This window comes from Tachyglossus aculeatus, chromosome 22, assembly GCF_015852505.1.
Source record: "Tachyglossus aculeatus isolate mTacAcu1 chromosome 22, mTacAcu1.pri, whole genome shotgun sequence".
NCBI classification, from domain to species: domain Eukaryota; kingdom Metazoa; phylum Chordata; class Mammalia; order Monotremata; family Tachyglossidae; genus Tachyglossus; species Tachyglossus aculeatus.
Genome location: NC_052087.1, coordinates 21570106 through 21590750, shown reverse-complemented (window position 1 = coordinate 21590750; position 20645 = coordinate 21570106). Strand labels below are relative to the sequence as shown.

Sequence of the window (20645 nt, the reverse complement as noted above, 5' to 3'; positions counted from 1 at the left end):
TGTGCAAAGATATGGGAAGCATCTGACTACCTGAGTTTGCTACATAAGTGTTCCTCTCCTTTCTGTTTCTATTTTTAATCAAAATCTTCTCCAACCGTTTCATCTGATCCCTAATGTATCTTGCTTTGAAATGTGTCAGACATAATACACTTTTTAAATCCAACAGCAACATTTCAGAGAGCAAGTAGGTTATTGAGACCTGAAAGAGCTTTTCTTTGGGCAATTCTGAGTCAAAACTTCAATACACATGAAACAAAAGTTTTTCTAAAGGTTTTAAAAGGTTCCATGATTGTGCAGCGATGGAATTTCAATTTCTGTTTGATACCGAGCAGGCAGCCTTCCAACAGAACACAAGGGTAAGGACCAGACCACCAGTGCAACCGAAAGTCAAAATGAAAGCTAGGAAAAGGTTGGAGTCCTTGAAATTATTGATTCCTTGCTGAATTAGGTAATGAACATATATCTATTATTTTCCAAAGAGTTGTGATATTTTTGTTCTTTTCTTCATTCTTTTTGAACACCAATACTGTGAATGAATGAGAAAGTCAGGCTAATTTTAGAGGCCATTGATCGCCCTCCTGTTTACTGAACAAGTGGAAGGAATGCTTCCACATTTTATAACAGGAAGACAGCGTAACATGGTGACAGCATGGGTGTCATTTTGCAGAAGCATGCTGATGTTGTATAATCTCAGGGTACTTCTCGGGGGAATAGAGGGGGCTCTTGAATTCCCCCTCATGCTCCAGACTCTTGCATTCTTGTCCAGGTCAGTGTGAAGTCTTGTCGGTAGCAAGAACCATGGCAGTGTAGGGCTAGCTAGACAGGGGACAGCTGAGCTCTGGAAAATTCAAACTGTTCATATAAAATTGGATGACTGGCCACCTTAATTTGAATACACAAGAATGGTGCCCCTTCCGAAACAGTATTCAGTATTTCAAAAACCTGTTCTCAGAAGTAAAATACAGTGGATTTTATGTCTGGAAGGAAAAAAAAATATTACGAGGAGGTGATTCTGTGTAATCCAAGAGAACTGCATAAATTTTGCTTCAAAGGGAGCAAGAGATAAAGCATTTGTGTCTATAACAAGGTTAGATACTCTGAAAGTCAGGGGTTGATTTCAGCATCACATACCTACCCTAGAGCTAAGTCCTTCTGGACTCTGATATTCACCCTTGATTTGTCCCGCCAAAACAGTTTATTCCACTGCTTCTTGATCACAAGCACCCCAGTTAGCTGGCCTCTCCCACAGACACTGTGGCTGAGATTAAATAAGCAATTTAAAAAACAATCAATCATAAATCAGAATAAGCCCAAAGAAGCTAAACTGGGGAGACAAATGTTTGGTCTAAATTCTCTTTTCAGTGTTTTGAATTCCAACTGTTTTATGATCTGTGCTTGAAAAGGGCATGGGGAGGAAAGGATTATCTCCCTCTGGCCAGCCTGGAATAATTGTGCTCTCCCCCTGGCTAGGTGATAATTGACTCATTATTCACAGCCATAGTTCTCAACTTGCCAAGGCCCAAATGCACAGCCCTGACGAAAAGTGTGTCAAAGGCCCTAAATATGGGACACAATAGCAGCAAGTTGAGAGGAGGATGAAATCTGAAATTTCTACTGTTAGTCATTTGCATTGAGGAGCGTGGAAGCACATAAAGTTTTGGAAGGTTGGAAACTAATTTGAGCATGACGGAACTGAAGGGCTTCATAACCAGATGACATATAAAGAGGTCAGTTTTGGGAGTCCCAACAGTAGAACATGGCGAGAACGAGGTACAGTGAGGAGATTAGCGGTGGAGGAGCGGAGGGTGCGGGCTGGGCAGTAGAAGGAGAGAAGGGAGGTGAGGTAGGAGGGGGCGAGGTGATGGACAGCCTTGAAGCCCAGGGTGAGGAGTTTCTGCCTGATGCGCAGATTGATTGGTAGCCATTGGAGGTTTTTGAGGAGGGGAGTAATATGCCCAGAGCCCGCACCCTCCGCTCCTCCACCGCTAATCTCCTCACTGTACCTCGTTCTCGCCTGTCCCGCCATCGACCCCCGGCCCACGTCATCCCCCGGGCCTGGAATGCCCTCCCTCTGCCCCTCCGCCAAGCTAGCTCTCTTCCTCCCTTCAAGGCCCTGCTGAGAGCTCACCTCCTCCAGGAGGCCTTCCCAGACTGAGCCTCTTCCTTCCTCTCCCCCTCGTCCCCCTCTCCATCCCCCCATCTTACCTCCTTCCCTTCCCCACAGCACCTGTATGTATGTATATATGGTTGTACATATTTATTACTCTATTTATTTATTTATTTATTTATTTATTTTACTTGTACATTTCTATCCTATTTATTTTATTTTGTTGGTATGTTTGGTTTTGTTCTCTGTCTCCCCCTTTTAGACTGTGAGCCCACTGTTGGGTAGGGACTGTCTCTATGTGTTGTCAATTTGTACTTCCCAAGCGCTTAGTACAGTGCTCTGCACATAGTAAGCGCTCAATAAATACGATTGATTGATTGATTCTAAACGAAACTGTTCTATTTTCCAACCATTTTTTCTCCTCTATTCTCTGGACAGTTGAGAATTCTTATTTTATCCTTCCTCCACTATGGGTTTTTTCCATGAGGACGGTCCTAGGGAAGTTTGCATCTCCATCAGTAATCACAAAGAGTCACCAAACACTGATCACATCTCACAGTAATAATAGTAAGAAGTAGGGTATTTGTTAAGCAGTTACTATATTTCAGATATTGTACAAAGCGCTGGGGTGGATAAAGGTAATTTGGGTTGGATATAGTCCCTTGTCCCACATGGGGCTCATAGTCTCAATCCCCATTTTACAGATGAGGTAACTGAAGGACAGAGAACTTAAGTGACTTGCCCAAGGTCACACAGCGGACAAGTAGTGGAGCCGGGATTATAACCCATGCCCTTCTGACTTCCAGGCCTAGCCTCTATCCACTAAGCCATGCTGCTTTTCTGTATCCTGGGAATGGAAACCCTGATGTCTGATTGGACCTACAGATATTTGGTCATAGCCAAATCAATCAATCAATCAATCATTTATTGAGCACTTACTGTGTGCAGAGCACTGTACTAAGTGCTTGGGAAGTACAAGTTGGCAACATATAGAGACAGTCCCTACCCAACAGTGGGCTCACAGTCTAGAAGGGGGAGACAGAGAACAAAATCAAACATATTAACAAAATAAAATAAATAGAATAGATATGTACAAGTAAAATAAATGAATAAATAAATAGAGTAATAAATATGTACAAACATATATACATATATACAGGTGCTGTGGGGAAGGGAAGGAGGTAAGACGGGGGATGGAGAGGGGGGCAAGGGGGAGAGGAAGGAGGGGGCTCAGTTTGGGAAGGCCTCCTGGAAGAGGTGAGCTCTCAGTAGGGCCTTGAAGGGAGGAAGAGAACTAGCTTGGCGGATGGGTATAGGGAGGCCAGGGGGATGACGTGGGCCGGGGGTCGACGGCGGGACAGGTGAGAACGAGGGACGGCGAGGAGATTAGCAGCAGAGGAGCGGAGGGTGCAGGGTGGGCTGTAGAAGGAGAGAAGGGAGGTGAGGTAGGAGGGGGTGAGGTGATGGAGAGCCTTGAAGCCAAGGGTGAGGAGTTTCTGCCTGATGTGCAGATTGATTAGTAGCCACTGGAGATTTTTGAGGAGGGGAGTAACATGCCCAGAGCGTTTCTGGACAAAGACAATCCAGGCAGCAGCATGAAGTATGGATTGAAGTGGGGAGAGACACGAGGATGGGAGATCAGAGAGAAGGCTGATGCAGTAGTCCAGACGGGATAAGATGAGAGCTTGAACAAGCAGGGTAGCGGTTTGGATGGAGAGGAAAGGGCAGATCTTGGCAATGTTGCGGAGCTGAGACCGAAGCCCTACACCCTTCTCCCTCCCTGGCTGCTACAATCATGGGAAGATGGAACTAGAAAAAAAACAGTGTAGGAAAGTTCCCTTAAATCCCTGGGTTCTGTCCAACCTAGGAGTTGCATGGCTTAGTGGACAGGGCACAGACCTGGGAGTCAGATGGTCATGGGTTCTAATTCTGGCTCTGCCACTTCTCTGTTGTGTGACCTCGGCCAAGTCACTTCACTTCTCTGTTCCTCTGTTCTCTCATCTGTCAAATAGGGATTGAGACTGTGGGACCCACTTGGGACAAGGTCTGTATCCAACCTAATTTGCTTGTATCTACCCAGTGCTTAGTACAGTGCCTGACACATAGTAAGTCCTTAACAAATACCATAATTATGAGTTTTAACTATTTCTAATAGTTTCTTCTCAAAATAACTCTACACTTAAGAGTTTACAGTCCTGAAGACGCTCAATATTTTGCCAGAATACATCCATTATGTTCATTTCATCTGGGCATGTTACTCCCCTCCTCAAAAATCTCCAGTGGCTACCAATCAACCTACACATCAGGCAGAAACTCCTCACCCTCGGCTTCAAGGCTCTCCTTCACCTTGCCCCCTCCTACCTCACCTCCCTTCTCTCCTTCTACAGCCCAGCTCACACCCTCCGCTCTTCTGCCGCTATTCTCCTCACCGTGCCTCGTTCTTGCCTGTCCCGCCATCGACCCCCGGCCCATGTCATCCCCCTGGCCTGGAATGCCCTCCCTCCCCACATCCGCCAAGCTAGCTCTCTTCCTCCCTTCAAGGCCCTACTGAGAGCTCACCTCCTCCAGGAGGCCTTCCCAGACTGAGCCCCTTCCTTCCTCTCCCCCTCCTCCCCCTCTCCATCCCCCCCGCCTTACCTCCTTCCCTTCCCCACAGCACCTATATATATGTATATATGTTTGTACATATTTATTACTCTATTTATTTTACTTGTACATAGCTATTCTACTTATTTTATTTTGTTAATATGTTTTGTTTTGTTCTCTGTCTCCCCCTTCTAGACTGTGAGCCCGCTGTTGGGTAGGGACCGTCTCTATATGTTGCCAACTTGTACTTCCCAAGAGCTTAGTATAGTGCTCTGCACACAGTAAGCGCTCAATAAATACGATTGATTGATTGATTTCTTATTTTTTTAATATATCACTGCCTTTATGTTGGTTTTGTGTTCCATTGCTTTAATTTTACTTACTTACCTGCACCAGTCCCCTCTTCCCACACCCTTCCCTTAAGTCTTAGATTATGAGGCCAGGAGACTGTGTTTCATTCTTAAACTGTATTTTTTTCTCAGTGCTTCCTACATTGCTTTACCAACATTGGGTACTTAATAAATTTGATTACTATGATTATTCCCAATTCTTTCTAGTATTTTCTCCCCTTCAGACAGACTTATGATTGAAGGAAAAATATCTCGGTCCTCAATGTAGCTTGTCTGTATCCTTTCTTGGGCATTCTCAGAGGACCTTACAACTGCCTATTTCTTTGAATACTGAGGGTTGGAAAGGGGATGGGGATGAATTATTTCTTTCTGTTATGAATCAATTCCTCTCATCTGTTAATCATTCTAATTGCTCTTAGCTGAGTCTAAAACTTTAAGACTAAAATGCTTAAAATGGATATATAGTCTTATTATATACTACCTAATAATCCAAATTTGCTACTTGTGCAACTCTTTAAGTAATAAATTGGAGAAGCAGTGTGGCCTAGTGGAAAGAGCATAGACCAGGGAGTCAAAGGACCTGGGTTCTAATCCTGGCACCACCACTTGCTTCTGTATGACCTGATGCCATAGTTACCTCATCTGTAAAATGGGGATTGAAGCTCTGAGCCCCATGTTTATTCTATCTATTCTATTTATTTTATTTTGTTAGTATGTTTGGTTTTGTTCTCTGTCTCCCCCTTTTAGACTGTGAGCTCACTGTTGGGTAGGGACTGTCTCTATATGTTGCCAATTTGTACTTCCCAAGCGCTTAGTACAGTGCTCTGCACGTAGTAAGCGCTCAATAAATACGATTGATGATGATGATGATGATGATGTGGGACATGGACTGTGTCCAACCTGATTATCTTGAATCTATTCCAGCATTTAGCACAGTACCTGACACACAGCATATGCTTAACAAATATCATTGAAAAATAGCTTTTTTTATATGTTTTTGATGGTATTTGTTAAGTGCTTACTTTGTTTCAGGCACTGTGTTAAGCGCTGAGGTAGATATAAAATAATCAGAGTGATTCACAGTCTTAATCCCCATTTTATAGATGAGGTAACTAAGGCACAGAGAATGTAAGTGACTTGTCCAAAGCCATGCAGCAGATAAGTGGCAGAGTCAGAATTAGAACTGAGATCCTCTGACTCGCAGGCCCATGCTCTTTCCACTAAGCCACGGCTGCTTATCAAATCTGGTCTCTAAAACAATTTTAGAGTCAAGATTAAAACTGTTATTTTACTTCATCTAGAATGATGGCATTTCGGACAATGTCAATTCACCCTGAGGGGCACCAAAGTAGAACCTGCCTCAGTCTATAAATGGAAAACAAATTAAACCCACCAGAGAGAGTTGCCTTGGAGACCTTCTTTGGGTGAATTTTGTGGGCCAAACTCAACTCAGACCTTTCCCAGACCAAGCCTGACCAGCAGGACAAAATAAGAGATCTGCCTATCCAAATCTCCATCTGTTTTAAATTTTGGGAGTGTGGTTGAGCTATTTATCCCCATGTGGCTCAGTTGGCCTGTGCAGCATGCCGGGCAACCTCAGCATCAGTCGGCATGGGAAGAACAATGAGGAATGAAATGTCTCCTTGTTTTGGATTTACTTATTTTCTTGTCCCTCCCTCTTGCAGCATGCGCTTTCAGCGACGCACAACTGAGGAGAAGGAGATAGTCCAACTTCACTCAAAGGCAACTGGTTTCAGCTCTTTGCTGTCCTGATCTGTGAAATGGAGAAGCCCCAGAGAGTCACTCAAGACTCTACTCTGGGTACACAGAACATCTCTGGTAGTCTAGGAAACAGAAAATAACAGTCCCCCCGCCTCCAATCCAAATCCCCATTTTTTTAACCATATATAATCCAAGCTAAAAAATACTATAAAGAGATCAATAAACATGTTATGTGTATGACTCCACATACTATGGATTCCATGAAAGGAACAAAATGCCACAAGAGTAGAGGAGCGGTGTTGCCTAGTGGAAAGAGCATGAGCCAGAGGACCATGATTCTAATCCCAGTTCTGCCAATTGCCTACTGTGTGAACTTGGGCAAATCACTTAACTTCTCTGTGCCTCAGATTCCTCCTCAGTAAAATGGTGTTTCCATGCCTGTTCTCCCAAACCTTACACTGTGAGCCCCATGAGGGACAGGGACTGTGTCCAAACTGATTAACCTGTATCTACCCCAGAACTTGGAACAGTCCATGACACATAGTAAGCACTTGATAAATATAATAATAATCAATTAATGGTATTTACTGAGCACTTACTATGTGCACAGTACGTTACTAAGCGCTTGAGAGATTGCAATACAACAGAATTAGTGGACTTGTTCCCTGCCTATAATGAGTTTACAGTCTACAGGAGGATTGATAATGCCACAACTAATAATAATAATAATAATGATAATAATAACAGAGTATTGTAATTGGAAAGATTTGAATCTCTTTTGAGTCATGTCATTTAACCAGAATCTATGTCAACTAGACAATAACACATTTCATTGGCAAATGCCTTAAAACCCAAATACTAGATATCCTGCAGTTTGCTTCTCATGTAAGCATATGGCCTTTGCCAAAATAAAGTTTCCTGTTTGCGACCCCTTTTGCTCAGCTGACCATTTCATAGGAAATATTATTCTTCTATGGTTGAAGAATTTTGCTAAAACAAGCCAGATTTGAATACATGCCCATTTGGCTGCATAACAAAACATGCGCTTCTGCCTACCTCAGGTGTCTGCCTGTATGAGCAATCCTCTATTTTTCCACGAGGCAAAAAAAAAGTGCTTTAGAGCCAAGATTAAAAATAATGCTCACATGAACGAGTAAATTGAGGGACAGAAACAGTGCATGTGTCTTCTTACGTGCGTTGTTGAGAAAACAATAGATGGGGTTATTTAAAAACACCAGAAATCAATTCTTGGGAGTGAATTGTCAAATTTTTAGAATTCAATTGGCCTGAAAAGGTTCAAAACGATATTACAGAGATGTTCTGGTTGAAAAGTGCAGTGGAAATAGCTCACTATGATGAGAAGTAACGCCAATGTTTTAAGACAGGCTTAGAAGCCAATGCACTGCTAATGTGGCAGCTTTAATTTAAAAGTTTTACGATACAGCATTTTACTTTGGCAACTAGGGTATTCAAAAAGTCTACAGTCTAATAAGGTACTATGTATCAAAAATTTACTGCCAACAAAAAAATGCAATAATGGAAAATCTGGAAAAACTGAAAATATATTTTCATTGCCCTATACCCTATTTCAGTTAACCTAGAGCAGACCTAGGGAACAGGTGAGCACTAACAGAAAAACCACAGATGTGTATATACAGGGAATCTCAAACAACAACTTTTGGTTGAAGATTTATGCCAAAATATCCTGAATTGAGCACCTTTGTCAGCCCAAAAACCTATGATAATTGAAATGGAAAAAATGTTCTTCTCTTACTGAACCAGCAGTTTTCTCTTTCATAATGTACTTGATTTGTTCCCTAACCACAGTGGTTGAGTGATGAAATAAGAAATAAAGCAAAAGAAAATTGTTTTATTACAACTTGCAGATGTTTCCCTAAAATGAATGGATAGTTTAAAGTTGCTGAAGTTGTATTTTAAGACTCTTGTTACATATTTGTCAATTACTCTGCCTCTTTCCCTTTAATGTTCCTCATATTTGACTTTATTATGATAAAGAGGTTACATTCAGATAGCCAATGGATTTGCGTTCAATAGAAAAATGCAAATCTCTTTTCTACCATTTGATTATTTTTAGCAATACTGCAAAATGCATCAATAGAAAGCTTTGAAATGACATTGTTCCCTATTTGAAGTTTTGCTCAAATTCCCTCAAAATGGCATATTAATATAATTAGTTTTATTGAACGGCCTAGACGATTTTATTGGCAAGGTCACTCATATGATACCTTCTAGAAATTTCTCTTGAGGTTAACCCCCATCCCATGGGCCTATTTTTTTTTTAAGTTGGAGTGAATTTACTAGGATTCTCTGTGATATTTTCAGCTGTGCTTTTTACTGCTCAGCTCATATTTGTAAAAGTCCTTCCAAAGCTGTCTTTTTTTTAACGTGGCTAACAACAAAAAAAAGGAAGCAGACAGATATTGCCAAATGGACTGTGAACTAAAAACACCACTCAATATTCAGTAGGGAATTAAATAATTCTGATAACAACAGCACAAAAATGTGGCTTGAGTGCCACCTGGAAGCACCAAGCTGGTCAGTTAGTTTCCAACTTCCTCTCACTGGCAATCTGCCAGTTGCAAAAGCATCAAAACAATGTCAAAGTTGATACTGTATTTCTAGCCATCTATAAAAAACAAACTGGGTACACAGAAAGCATTATTTTTCTGTTTGTTTTTATAAGGGAAAGCTGTTTTTCCGCTCTGTTGAAATTCCTTGAAGCTGGTAAGAGGCCCAGTTGCCTTTGTACTATTCTCTGTGGTATTTTTCTTCTGTGCTTTTCAGATTCATCATTCAGGTTGAGAAAAGCCTCTCTCTGCTCCTTGGGAAAGTTTAGAGATGTGATTTCTCCAAAGTCAATAATCCAGACAAGCATGTGCTCCAAATGGAATATTTAGACCCAAATAAATTGCCTTCTATCATTAAAAATAGGCAATGGGAAGGTTATGGAAGGACAGATTATGTTTTTTAAAGCATATCTGAAGGAAATGTGTAATTCTGAATGAAAGTGCTTTACAATCAAATTGAGGACATATATAAAATAAATGAAACCACAAAAAAGGATTTTGAAATGGAAATAAAATGATTTGACCTAAAGGATAGTAACTGAACATGAGGACAGTGGTGTTCATTACAAAATAAATGAATGAACTGCATATTTTAGTCAAATAGAACTCACAAAATTAATTGGAAAGGGGAATGCTTAAAATTAGGGATTGAAGAGGTAATGTAATGCTATAACAAAGACAAGAAAGGGCAGAGATTATAAGAGCTAAAAAGATGGGAAGTGAAGATTCATCTAAAGTCCCTTAGCACTGATAATTATTTGATAAAAATAAACAACCTTCCCAGAAGCTAATACTAGCCTGAAGCATAAAATCAAATCAGAGCAACTAGTTTTCTCTGTGAGAAATGAATTAAGGGATACCTCAGACATAATCATTTATATAACCCTTCCTGGATGAGTTGAAGAAGTTTAAAGTCAGTTTTCCTTGCAATATACAATTTCTGTGTGAGATATATAACCAATAATTATGGCTCTTTGGGAGCTGAAAAGAGGGCTTTACAAATTGGTCTGTGTGATATATTTGTATGGATTGAAGTTTGAAGAGATTCTCTAAGTCTGTCTTTGGTGAAGAACACATTTTTGGCCAAAGGAAAACAAGATTAAGTCTCTTTCTTCAGCAAAGAGTTGTGAAGCAGCACTGGGGGATAAGGGTGTTCATTACCAATGAAGGCCTTTTTGAGCTTTAGCCACCTTAGCCATGTATCTGTCAAATCTACACAGAGGTCAACTATTCCATCTGATGTCTAGAGGTGTTCCACATGTCTGGCTTTAGAAGTTGAGACTATGTATTTAAGGACAAGCCTTAAAAAAACAAGTTGGATATGTGAAAGGTGATATGAAGAGAAATGTGAGAGTCTTTTTCTTCCCATAGATGGGCATGCTAGAAAGATCAATTTAATTAATCAAGTTTACAAGAAAGATTACAAGAAAGGACTGGTGCTTAGTCACAGACTCTCTAGCCAAGATAATGAGAATAACATTATTAAAGTTTTAAAGTATTTTAAAGTATTAAAGACCAAAAATAGATCTGGGCACAATGATGCCATAACATATTTTCAGCGCTTCACTCAATGTTTCCAAATTTTAAAATGTCTAATCAACTGTCTGGTAAATGGTTTTTACTGTCACATACATGGCATAATATAGCGTACAAGGGGTGACAGCAGGTCCTTTCTCCAACAACAATAATTCTCCACCATTCATTCATTCATTCATTCAATCGTATTTATTGAGCACTTACTGTGTGCAGAGCACTGTACTAAGCACTTGGGAAGTACAAGTTGGCAACATATAGAGACGGTCCTTACCCAACAACAGGCTCACAGTCTAGAAGGGGGGGACATACAACAAAACAAAACATCCAATGCCCACATCAGCTGTCCCAGACATTTAACTTCTCCATCAACCTCCTGTCCCTGCTTCCTCATCATCTCTTTTCTTTAATGACCTGGGCACATACTTTATTGATAAAATTGAAAGCATCAGGCATGATCTATCTAAACTCTCCTGCTCCTTTCCAGTCCTTCTCTCCTACTGTGCTTCTATTCCTTATCAAAACACTCCCCCCTTTCCTTCTTTGCTCCCTGACTACCATATTCAACCATTCAGCTGTCCAATAGCTTCTCCCCAGCTTCACACTACTTACATAATTTATTTATATTTCGTCTGTCTCCCTCTACAAACTGTGATCTCCTTGTGGAATGAGAATGTGCCTATCAATTCTGTTGTACCACATTCTCCCAAGCACCTAGTACGGTGTTCTGCACAGTCAGCACTCAGTAAATACCACTGATTGGTTGATAGCTATTAAAAGCTGTGAAACCCAATTTACATAAACCTATCTCAAGTGAGAATTACAGCACAGTAATAAATCAGAATGACTTTCCACATCCTGACTCAAAACTGAATTTCTTGCATAAGACTACGATTAATTTTTGTTTCCCCTGGAAATTTATTTTAAATAGAAAAGCTGACCCTTTAACAGTACTGTAAAGAAAATGAATTTCATGAGCATGCTGGTTTGTACATGGTACAATAATAAATCCATCAATATATAAATCAATTGTATTTATTGAGTGCTTACTGTGTTCAGAGCTCTGTATTAAGTGCTTGGCAGAGTACAATATAACAGAGTTAGCAGAAACGTTCCCTGCCCACAACAAGCTCACAGTCTAGAAGGGGATACAGACATGACTATAAATAAACGTTACAGGAATGTACATAAGTACTGTTAGGCTGAGGGAGAAGTTAATGAAGGGGACAAATGAATCAAATGAAAATTGAAATGGTAAAGGACTTGGTAACCTAAGTCTACTAAAGAAATATGGAAAAATGTTCATAGATTCTACCTGAAATTCTCTTGAACTTAATTGGAGTACATCATGTGCTTCCAGACTCTCAGTGCGGATTTACTCCACAGCAGGATATGCATGACAAGTGCTCTGTTACTTAAACGATTTAAGAGAAACCAGGGAACGGCATTCAGATGGATACATAGTCATCTCAGGAGATTGAAACTCTGTAAATTACTAAGGAAGTTTGACTGCACTGATATATCCTCCAAGATCCTAAGATGACTCCATGATGACACTTATTGGCAACATTAGAACTGGTGGGGCTTTCATTGATCCTTTTCCTCAACTCTAATCAGTTAAAACACAAGTTGTAAATTAAGCTCAGTCTTGGCCAGTACAGGATACCAAGGGTCCTGTCTGGAAGCTGGAAGACCCAACAGGACTTGGATACTCTACAAAACTCGTCCCACTCCATGTGCTAAGAGCATTATCAATAGTACTTGAATTCAGTACACAGGAGCTCCCTTTTGTTAATGACTATGATCTCAAGGAACATACACAAGAAAATATGCAGAGGCAGATAATTATAAATCACTTTTCAGAATCAACAAAGCACTACAAACCAATAATTAACCAGAAAAAGACTGTAGAGAAGCAGTATGGCTCAGTGGAAAGAGCATGGGCTTTGGAGTCAGTGGGTTCAAATCCTGACTCCGCCAATTGTCAGTTGTATGACTTTGGGCAAGTCACTTAACTTCTCTGAGCCTCAGTTACCTTACCTCATCTGCAAAATGGGGATTGACTGTGAGCCCCCCGTGGGACAACCTGATCACCTTGTATCCCCCCAGTGCTTAGAACAGCGCTTTGCACATAGTAAGTGCTTAATAAATGTCATTATTATTATTATTACCTGATTATACCTGACAAGCCCTAAAAATAACCAAAAATTTCCACAGATAAGACCTTTTCTGGGAATGACTTGGGGGGAAATTAGAGGTCAGCAGGGAACCAAACAGCTACTCTGTGATAAGCTGAAGAAGGGGGATGGGAAGGAGAAGAGAGAGAAGGCAAACCAAGAGGGCAAAAGAAATGTTTAAGACACCCTAGAGTAAAATCCAAATATAACACATATGTGGAAACCTGGAAGAAAGCAGAAGCAAACTCGTTGATGAGCAGACAATTTCAGATCAGGACACTGAGGCAAAAATGAAAATGATACCAAACATGCATGTGATATGGAAGGGATTGTTAGTCAAACAATCTTAGCACACTAATTCACAATGACAAAAATCTCAACTGTTAGCAGTATCATTATCAAAATACAAATAACTCTCTCACTCTCTTGCTTGCTCTCTTTAAAACACACACACACACACAAAGCATATTTGTCACGAAGTGCTTACATGAGCTACACTCCCATATACAAATCTCACTATCAGTAAGGATAAAATATATCTCACATTAGTGAAGCAACTGAACATAGTAAAAGCAAGTTAAACGCTTGAGGGAACTAGATTCTTAAAATAAAAATAAAATAAAATAAATAAGGTCATTGTGGCTACGGATTTCGTGCTCTACTGACCTACTTGTAATTTAAGCTAGCCACCTTCTCAGGGGAATATGCTTAGGGCTATCTACTGCTCCAGCTCCAAGCCACCCACTTAAGTTGTTTTATCAGAAGACCAGTTTAGCTATAATGAAGTTACTTATGTGTTTAAGATAAGAAAATGGGAATCTGCTTGTTTAAAAACAGATTTTGTACTCACAAATCAGAAATCCTTTGTGCTTGTAAATGGCGTTTTCCCAGGTCATTACTTTATAACATGAACCAGTACCTTGGGGTATTTTGAAAAGGGTAGGGGAGAAACCCTCCTAAAGCCTGTTTCAAAATGCAGCTGATGTGACAAATAATCATTTATCAGGTAAATTATAACAGCAATTTGAGGCCAAATTTTAAAGTAAGAATCAAGCCAACATAGATGCAACACATGTTTAAAGTGTATGTATGCATGCCTAAACATAACCCAGTGGACAAAGATACACTATAAAATATTTTTAAGCCCTCTGCCTAATTTTTAACACCTCTGATTTCTTTTATTCCCGGACACTTGGACCAACATATAGTTTTGTGATTGCTTTATTCAAATACATTATTTCAAGCATCCTGCTGTGATTCCATGAATTTATCTTTGACTACAGCTGACACAACTCAATGCTGCATAATGCTTGAGGGGGAACTTATTGCTTGTGAGGTATGATGACCAGCTCTCTCCTGGTTTATGAGAAAATGTGCCATTTACGTGTTTGTTACTACTGGCTGTGGTGTTTGAGAGATCATCATAACTGGGGAGGAAGCTAGATGTCAGAGTAAAAAGTCCTCTGAGATCGATCCACTATTCAAAGCCTATATGGAATGTACAGAATTATTTGAAAATTCTATCTTTCCATGTCTCTATGCCATGTTGTGTGACTGCAGGTTTTCCCTTCAATGTTACCTTTTGAAAGATGAGAGAAAGTGCTCAGAAATTCTTCATATGTCTGCTCATGGCAATTGATAAACTGACCAAGGACAGCCTCGATCAAATGGTCTTCAGTCATGATTCCTGACCCTGACCTTAGAGGAGGTAGGTCTATTTGAGCAGCCTTTTCACCTGCAATATAAAGAAAGGAATTCATTTTAAGAGTGAATTGTGTAAAGTCCCTCTGTCAATTCTCGAGTCACTGTACAAGGAAAATTCTAAGATTCCTTCAACTTTGGGAAGAACACAGAAATAATTGATAAAACAGGAAACTGCCTTTATTCTCCCTTCCTCAATGCTGATTTTCTGGCAGCACTGGGCAAGTCACTTAACCTACTCCATTCTCTCCACCTGTCATCATCCTAACTCTGTGTTTGAAGAGTATTTGGAAAGTAGAAGGAAAAAAACTGAAGAGACAGAATGTTTCTTATGTGTGGGCCAGATTATTTTCTCTATAACCTTGCCTTCCACATTTTGGCAATTGTTGGGACTTAGCTTCTTCTACTCTTTTCAATCTCTTTGGTTTGTCATTCTGAGCCTAAATATAGACAATTCATCTGCTGCCTTCCCTCATTTTTGCCTTTAAATCATTATGAATTCAGAGGTAACTTCTATTTCATTGAATTAGGCCTGGAATTCTGTCACTTAACACTCTTCCCGTGCTTAAGGATTTGTTCTGAAGCTATGCTTCCTGAGGTAAAGTACAGAAATATAAGTTTTTGCACAAGATAAACCTGGCCCCAGGTAAAGAAACCCCAAAGAACCCACCTAATTCTAAAATCACTTGATTAAATAAAACAGGTCATTAAAGAGGGATTGGCAACTAGTACTTTGTTACAATTCAGCCCTAAAAGGTTAAAAAATGATAGCTAGGCTGGACCAAGCAGCTGGAGAAGCAGCATGACCTAGTGTATAGAGCACTGACTTGAGAGTCAGAAGGAACTGGGTTCTAATCCAGACTCTGCCACTTGTCTGCTATGTGACCCTAGGCAAGTCACTTAACTTATCTGTGCCTCAGTTACCTCATCTGTAAAATGGGGATTAAGACTGTGAGCCCCACATGGGACATGGTCTGTGTCTGACCTGATTAGCTTGTACCTACCCCAGTGCTTAGTAAAGTGCCTGGCTAATAATTGCTTCATAGGTGCCATTAGAAAAAAAAACACCAAGCAGGATGAGTTTAGCTTGATATTACATCCTTGGGTAGGTTTTTTGATTACACTAGAAATCTGATCAATTAAGGAATTGGGGGACCAACAGAGGGAATTGAGAGAAACAGCACTGAATCCTGGTGCTACAGCTTCTTTCAACTTTATTTTTTCTTTTTCACCTACACTACAAGCTGTGTTCTGGAGGTTTCTGGTAGTCACAGAAACATATCAGAGTTAACACAGATGCCACTAGAAAATGTCTAGGAATGGCCAGTCTCTCCTCCACTTTCCTGCTGTCATGTGGCCACTGAAGCTGATAATTTCCTCCTGTCATCCTGGCCAAAAATAGGGCCTTATTGGAGTCTCACTAGAGACTTTTTGGTTGCCAGAAGTTGCCCCTGAAATGTGTGATATCCCAGCCTAATGTAGGGATATATGATCACTTTATAGAAATCACAGGATAACTTTAATCACGAGCAAATATTCCCTGGGAATTTATTTAAAAGTAACATCTCCCCAATATCCCGCTGGTGAATTCTAAATGCAAACACCTCATCTAACTCCTGAAACTAATAAGCATAAATACACACAAGTATTTCAAAATTTTTAATTCCATTGAAGTATTAAGAGTGGTCTTTTGTGCCATATCTAAAATTACTTCAACTCTATAGCAGTAGAAGACTCATGGATTTAAATCAGTACTATATTTTCATTAACTTCTAAGGGCTCTGAAATATTTAATTTCACAAGTCATCATCATTTCAAATATGAATCAAACACATGTGTCTTGACATTCTGATTTTTTTTTACTCTACAAAAACAACCCAATATTAAACTCTCTAGGGACTGACGGAGCAGATAATCTCTTACCAGACAAAGTGGTTTATGCAAATTGTGGTGGTTTCTAGAGGAAGCAATGCTTTCAGCTACCATTCATTTATTAGGGTTATTTCTTTAAGTTATTGTTTCTGAGAAAAGTACTTACTCTAGGATGACTTATATGAATTATTTGATTTGATTATTTGATTTGTTTGAATCTATCTGATCCCCCAAAACCAACTGTAGGAAGACTCCATGAGAGAAGACTATGCCTCATATTAACTGCTTAGTCTCTATCACACTCTGGATGATTAAAATACTCTAAAATGACAACAATGAAAAATTCCACTTCAGCAGCACTAACTTATTGGTTGCATCCCCCTACTTTCCTCCCTGACAGAAAGAATCTATGGATTTGGATTAATTCACTGTTTGAGACAAGAGGATTAAGTAGATGGTTCTGGACCAGAGACGGCTATACTAACTCAGTGAGTGGCCAGAAGTGACTCTATTTTTTTCTCAATCAATAAGGATGGTGATGGAATCTCCTGTTGCAAATGATGGACAAGCCTCGGCCTGAGACTTCAGGTACAAGAACCAGTAACAAAGGAATTGATTATATTGATGGTGTTTGTCCTGAGTCACTCACATTCACACCCTCTCGTCCCTGATAGTCATGTTCTCACTGGAACACAAAATGCAACAAGCAAGTAGGAAGGCAGTTTGCAGCACATTACAAGCTGCCACAGAGTGCCCTCTCAAGAAGCAGCATGGCCTAGTGGATACAGCATGAGCCTGGAAGTCAGAAGGTCATAGGTTCTAATCCCGGCTCTGCCACTTGTCCGCTGTGTGACCTTGGGCAAATCACTTAACTTCTCTGGGCTTCAGTTCCCTCATCTGTAAAATGGGGATTAAGAAAGCAAGCCCCACATGGGACAGGGACTGTGTCCAAACCAATTATTCTGTATCTACACCAGCGCTTAGAACAGTACCTGGCACAACAGTAAATGCTGAATGAATACCATAATTATTAATTATTATTATTAATATGAGGACACCCTACTTACAGCAGAGTGGTCATTCTGGGCCAGAGTGGAGCCAAAAATTAATAATGACCTATTTCGCAAAGATCTTGACCAGTTGGATAAGATGCTAAGAACCATATTCTTCTTAATAGTGAAAACTGTGAGAGAAAATCGAATGCTATGAATAATATCACTCGATATGTCATATCTGCCTATCCATCACTTTCTACTCAATATTCACACCTTCAAAAACACAACTTACCACATGGCCATATTTTCAAAAGCAAGGACCTTATGATTCTAAACAACTTGAGGGCAGGTATTCTCTCAACATGTGTCTGTAGAAAAAGGGAAAACCAGGATTCTCTGCTTCTTTTAAAAACAAAGAAATTTTCCAGAGGCCCTAAAAGGGGGTGATGAAAAATAATCTTCTCAAATTGTAAAAGCTAAACACAACATGAAAACCTATATCTGCATTAATGGTGAAATAGCATTCTACAAAAACAATTCATTTTGTCCAAGGAAATGAAATGGGCAATTTTATCAATAGAGTAGATTTCCCATGATACTTTTACACAACACAAAATCCCAGTAAACAACTGAATACTAATTGATTGATTAAAAAGGTAACAATGGTCCCCATGAAAAAATGACTTCCTTCTTGATTTAGAGTTGAAACGATTGCATCTTTTGCTATTTTGCAGAAGGGGTTAGGGTTTTTTTTAATATTGGTAGAGGGTTTGGTGGGGCAGGAAGGAAGAAAATGGGGAGCAAAAGTAATATTTTACGGGAAAAGATCAGCAGCAGGGTCTTTATAATAATAATAATAATGACATTTATTAAGTTCTTACTATGTGCAAAGCACTGTTCTAAGCGCTGGGGAGGTTACAAGGAGATCAGGTTGCCCCACAGCGCGCTCACAGTCTTAATCCCCATTTTACAGATGAGGTAACTGAGGCACAGAGAAGTTAAATGACCTGCCCAAGGTCACACGGCTGACAACTGGCAGAGCCAGGATTTGAACCCATGACCTCTGACTCCAAAGCCCAGGCTCTTTCCACTGAGCCACGCAAGAGATTTCCATGTTGTGGGATTTAAATTAGGTGTGCACTGAGCTTCCACCGATGGCCCTAGCCTTTCCACATTCCTCTAGACCAGAAAACACTTTGGCACATGGGTCTGGGAAATGAAATGCAGGATGAGACATGGTAAATTTTCTGATGCCACACACTGATGGTCCTAGCCAGCACCTGACCCCCTCAATTCCAGATAACCTTGTCTAATCGGGTCTTGGTCTTACTCTACTTCCCTTTCGCCAGCTTCTCCCACCACCTCCAGTCTCTTCGTACCTCAGCCCTTACCAATGATAGGATTAGTGTCTCTATTCCTAGCTCCATTCCATCCACCAGAGCCAACACTAAGATAGTGAGAATCAGAGTAGATACCCCAGCTGATTAAGACAAACCAGAAGTGTTTGCGCTGAATCGCTGAGTAAGCTGTATTATCATGATTTCAATTACACAGGTATTAATTTACCAGAAACTAGCTAGTACAGAACTTCCAAAAACAATGTTTCACAGGCTCGATCCGGAATAAGGTGGAGAAGAGGTGGTTTACAAAATGTCCCCCAAATTAGTCAATTTGTCCCAGGCTGCCTCACCACGTTCCCTGCCTGCTCTGCTGTACTCCTCATAGGCCTAGCTGGGTTGGAGAAAATACTCTGCTAAAACCTATTAGAAGGATTTTCAGAAGCGGGTCTTGAAAATGGACACCCCTGTACAATGAATGATGATCTGAGTCTCAGGCTCACTGCACATGGTCTCATCATTAAAATCACACAAGTATTCTATAAGAATTTTAAAGATGGAAACGAAGCCTAGTACCTCTTGCCCCTTAAGCACTTGATATTCATCCACACTTAATATTCACCCACCCTCAGCCCCACAGCATTTATTTCATGTCCGTAATTTATTTATTCTAATGTCTGTCTCTCCTGCTAAACTAGAAGTCCCTTGTGAGCAGGGAACATGTCAACCAACATATACTGTCCCAAGGTTTTAGAAAAGTGCTCTGCACACAATCTGCGTGCAATAATGCAAATGATTACTCTGGAAATGATTTCAATTTAATGCAGAGATGGGAGGAACTAAGAACACGATTATAACACAAAATATTTTTTTAAATTGAGTGCCTACTGCCTCCATAGGACTATTACGGATATCAAGAACATGGAAGATATAGTCCCTGCACTCAGTTGGCTTACACTCTACCAGTCCTAAGGGAAAAGAATGAAGCAAGATTTCTTGGTTCTCACCTTGGCAATTTCTTCCAAATCAAAACAATATTGAATCAGATATTGGGGGGAAAAAATCAATATGGGCATGGAGGAGAAAAATAAAATAAGCATTATTAAATAAGGCAGATGAACAGGAAGCACAGAGGCAAGACAGAAGATTAATAAGTTATTTAGGTGAGTTAAGCTTAAGATCAAGGATGGCATCATACTACAAAAATCTTCATCTGCAGTGGCAGAATCCAGTACTATCATTTTTTTCCACTTTGGATAAGGTTTTGAGTATGGGGAATTCTAATAATAATAACAATTTTGGTATTTGTTACATAGCTTACTATATGCCAGGCACTGTACTAAGCACTGGGGTGGATACAAGCAAATTGGTTGGACACAGTCCCTGTCCGACATGGGGCTCACAATCTCAATCCCCATTTTACAGATGATATAACTGAGGCACCGAGAAGTGAAGTGACTTGCCCAAGGTCACACAGCAGACAAGTGGTGAAGACAGGATTAGAACCCATAACCTTCTGACTCCCCTACCCATGCTCTATCCACTGTGCCATGCTGCTATAAAATTATAAGTTTAAGAAGAAACTTTCTTTCCTGTTGAAAAATGTGCATTCCTTTCCTGTTCAGCCATCCAAGTTCTCATAATGAGGTTTCTTGAGGCTATCATTCATTAAGGTTT

General features: G+C 40.2%; 1 protein-coding gene across 1 annotated transcript in view; it reads right to left on the bottom strand.

The window, feature by feature from the left end:
• LOC119943714 (intraflagellar transport associated protein) overlaps nt 1-20645 on the bottom strand; it is a 64995-nt gene that overhangs the window by 28312 nt on the left and 16038 nt on the right. Inside the window, exon 2 of the mRNA XM_038764850.1 lies at nt 14643-14798. Within this exon, the coding sequence (XP_038620778.1) occupies nt 14643-14745 (103 nt within the window). The 5' untranslated portion in view covers nt 14746-14798. The remainder of the gene's footprint in view (nt 1-14642; nt 14799-20645) is intronic.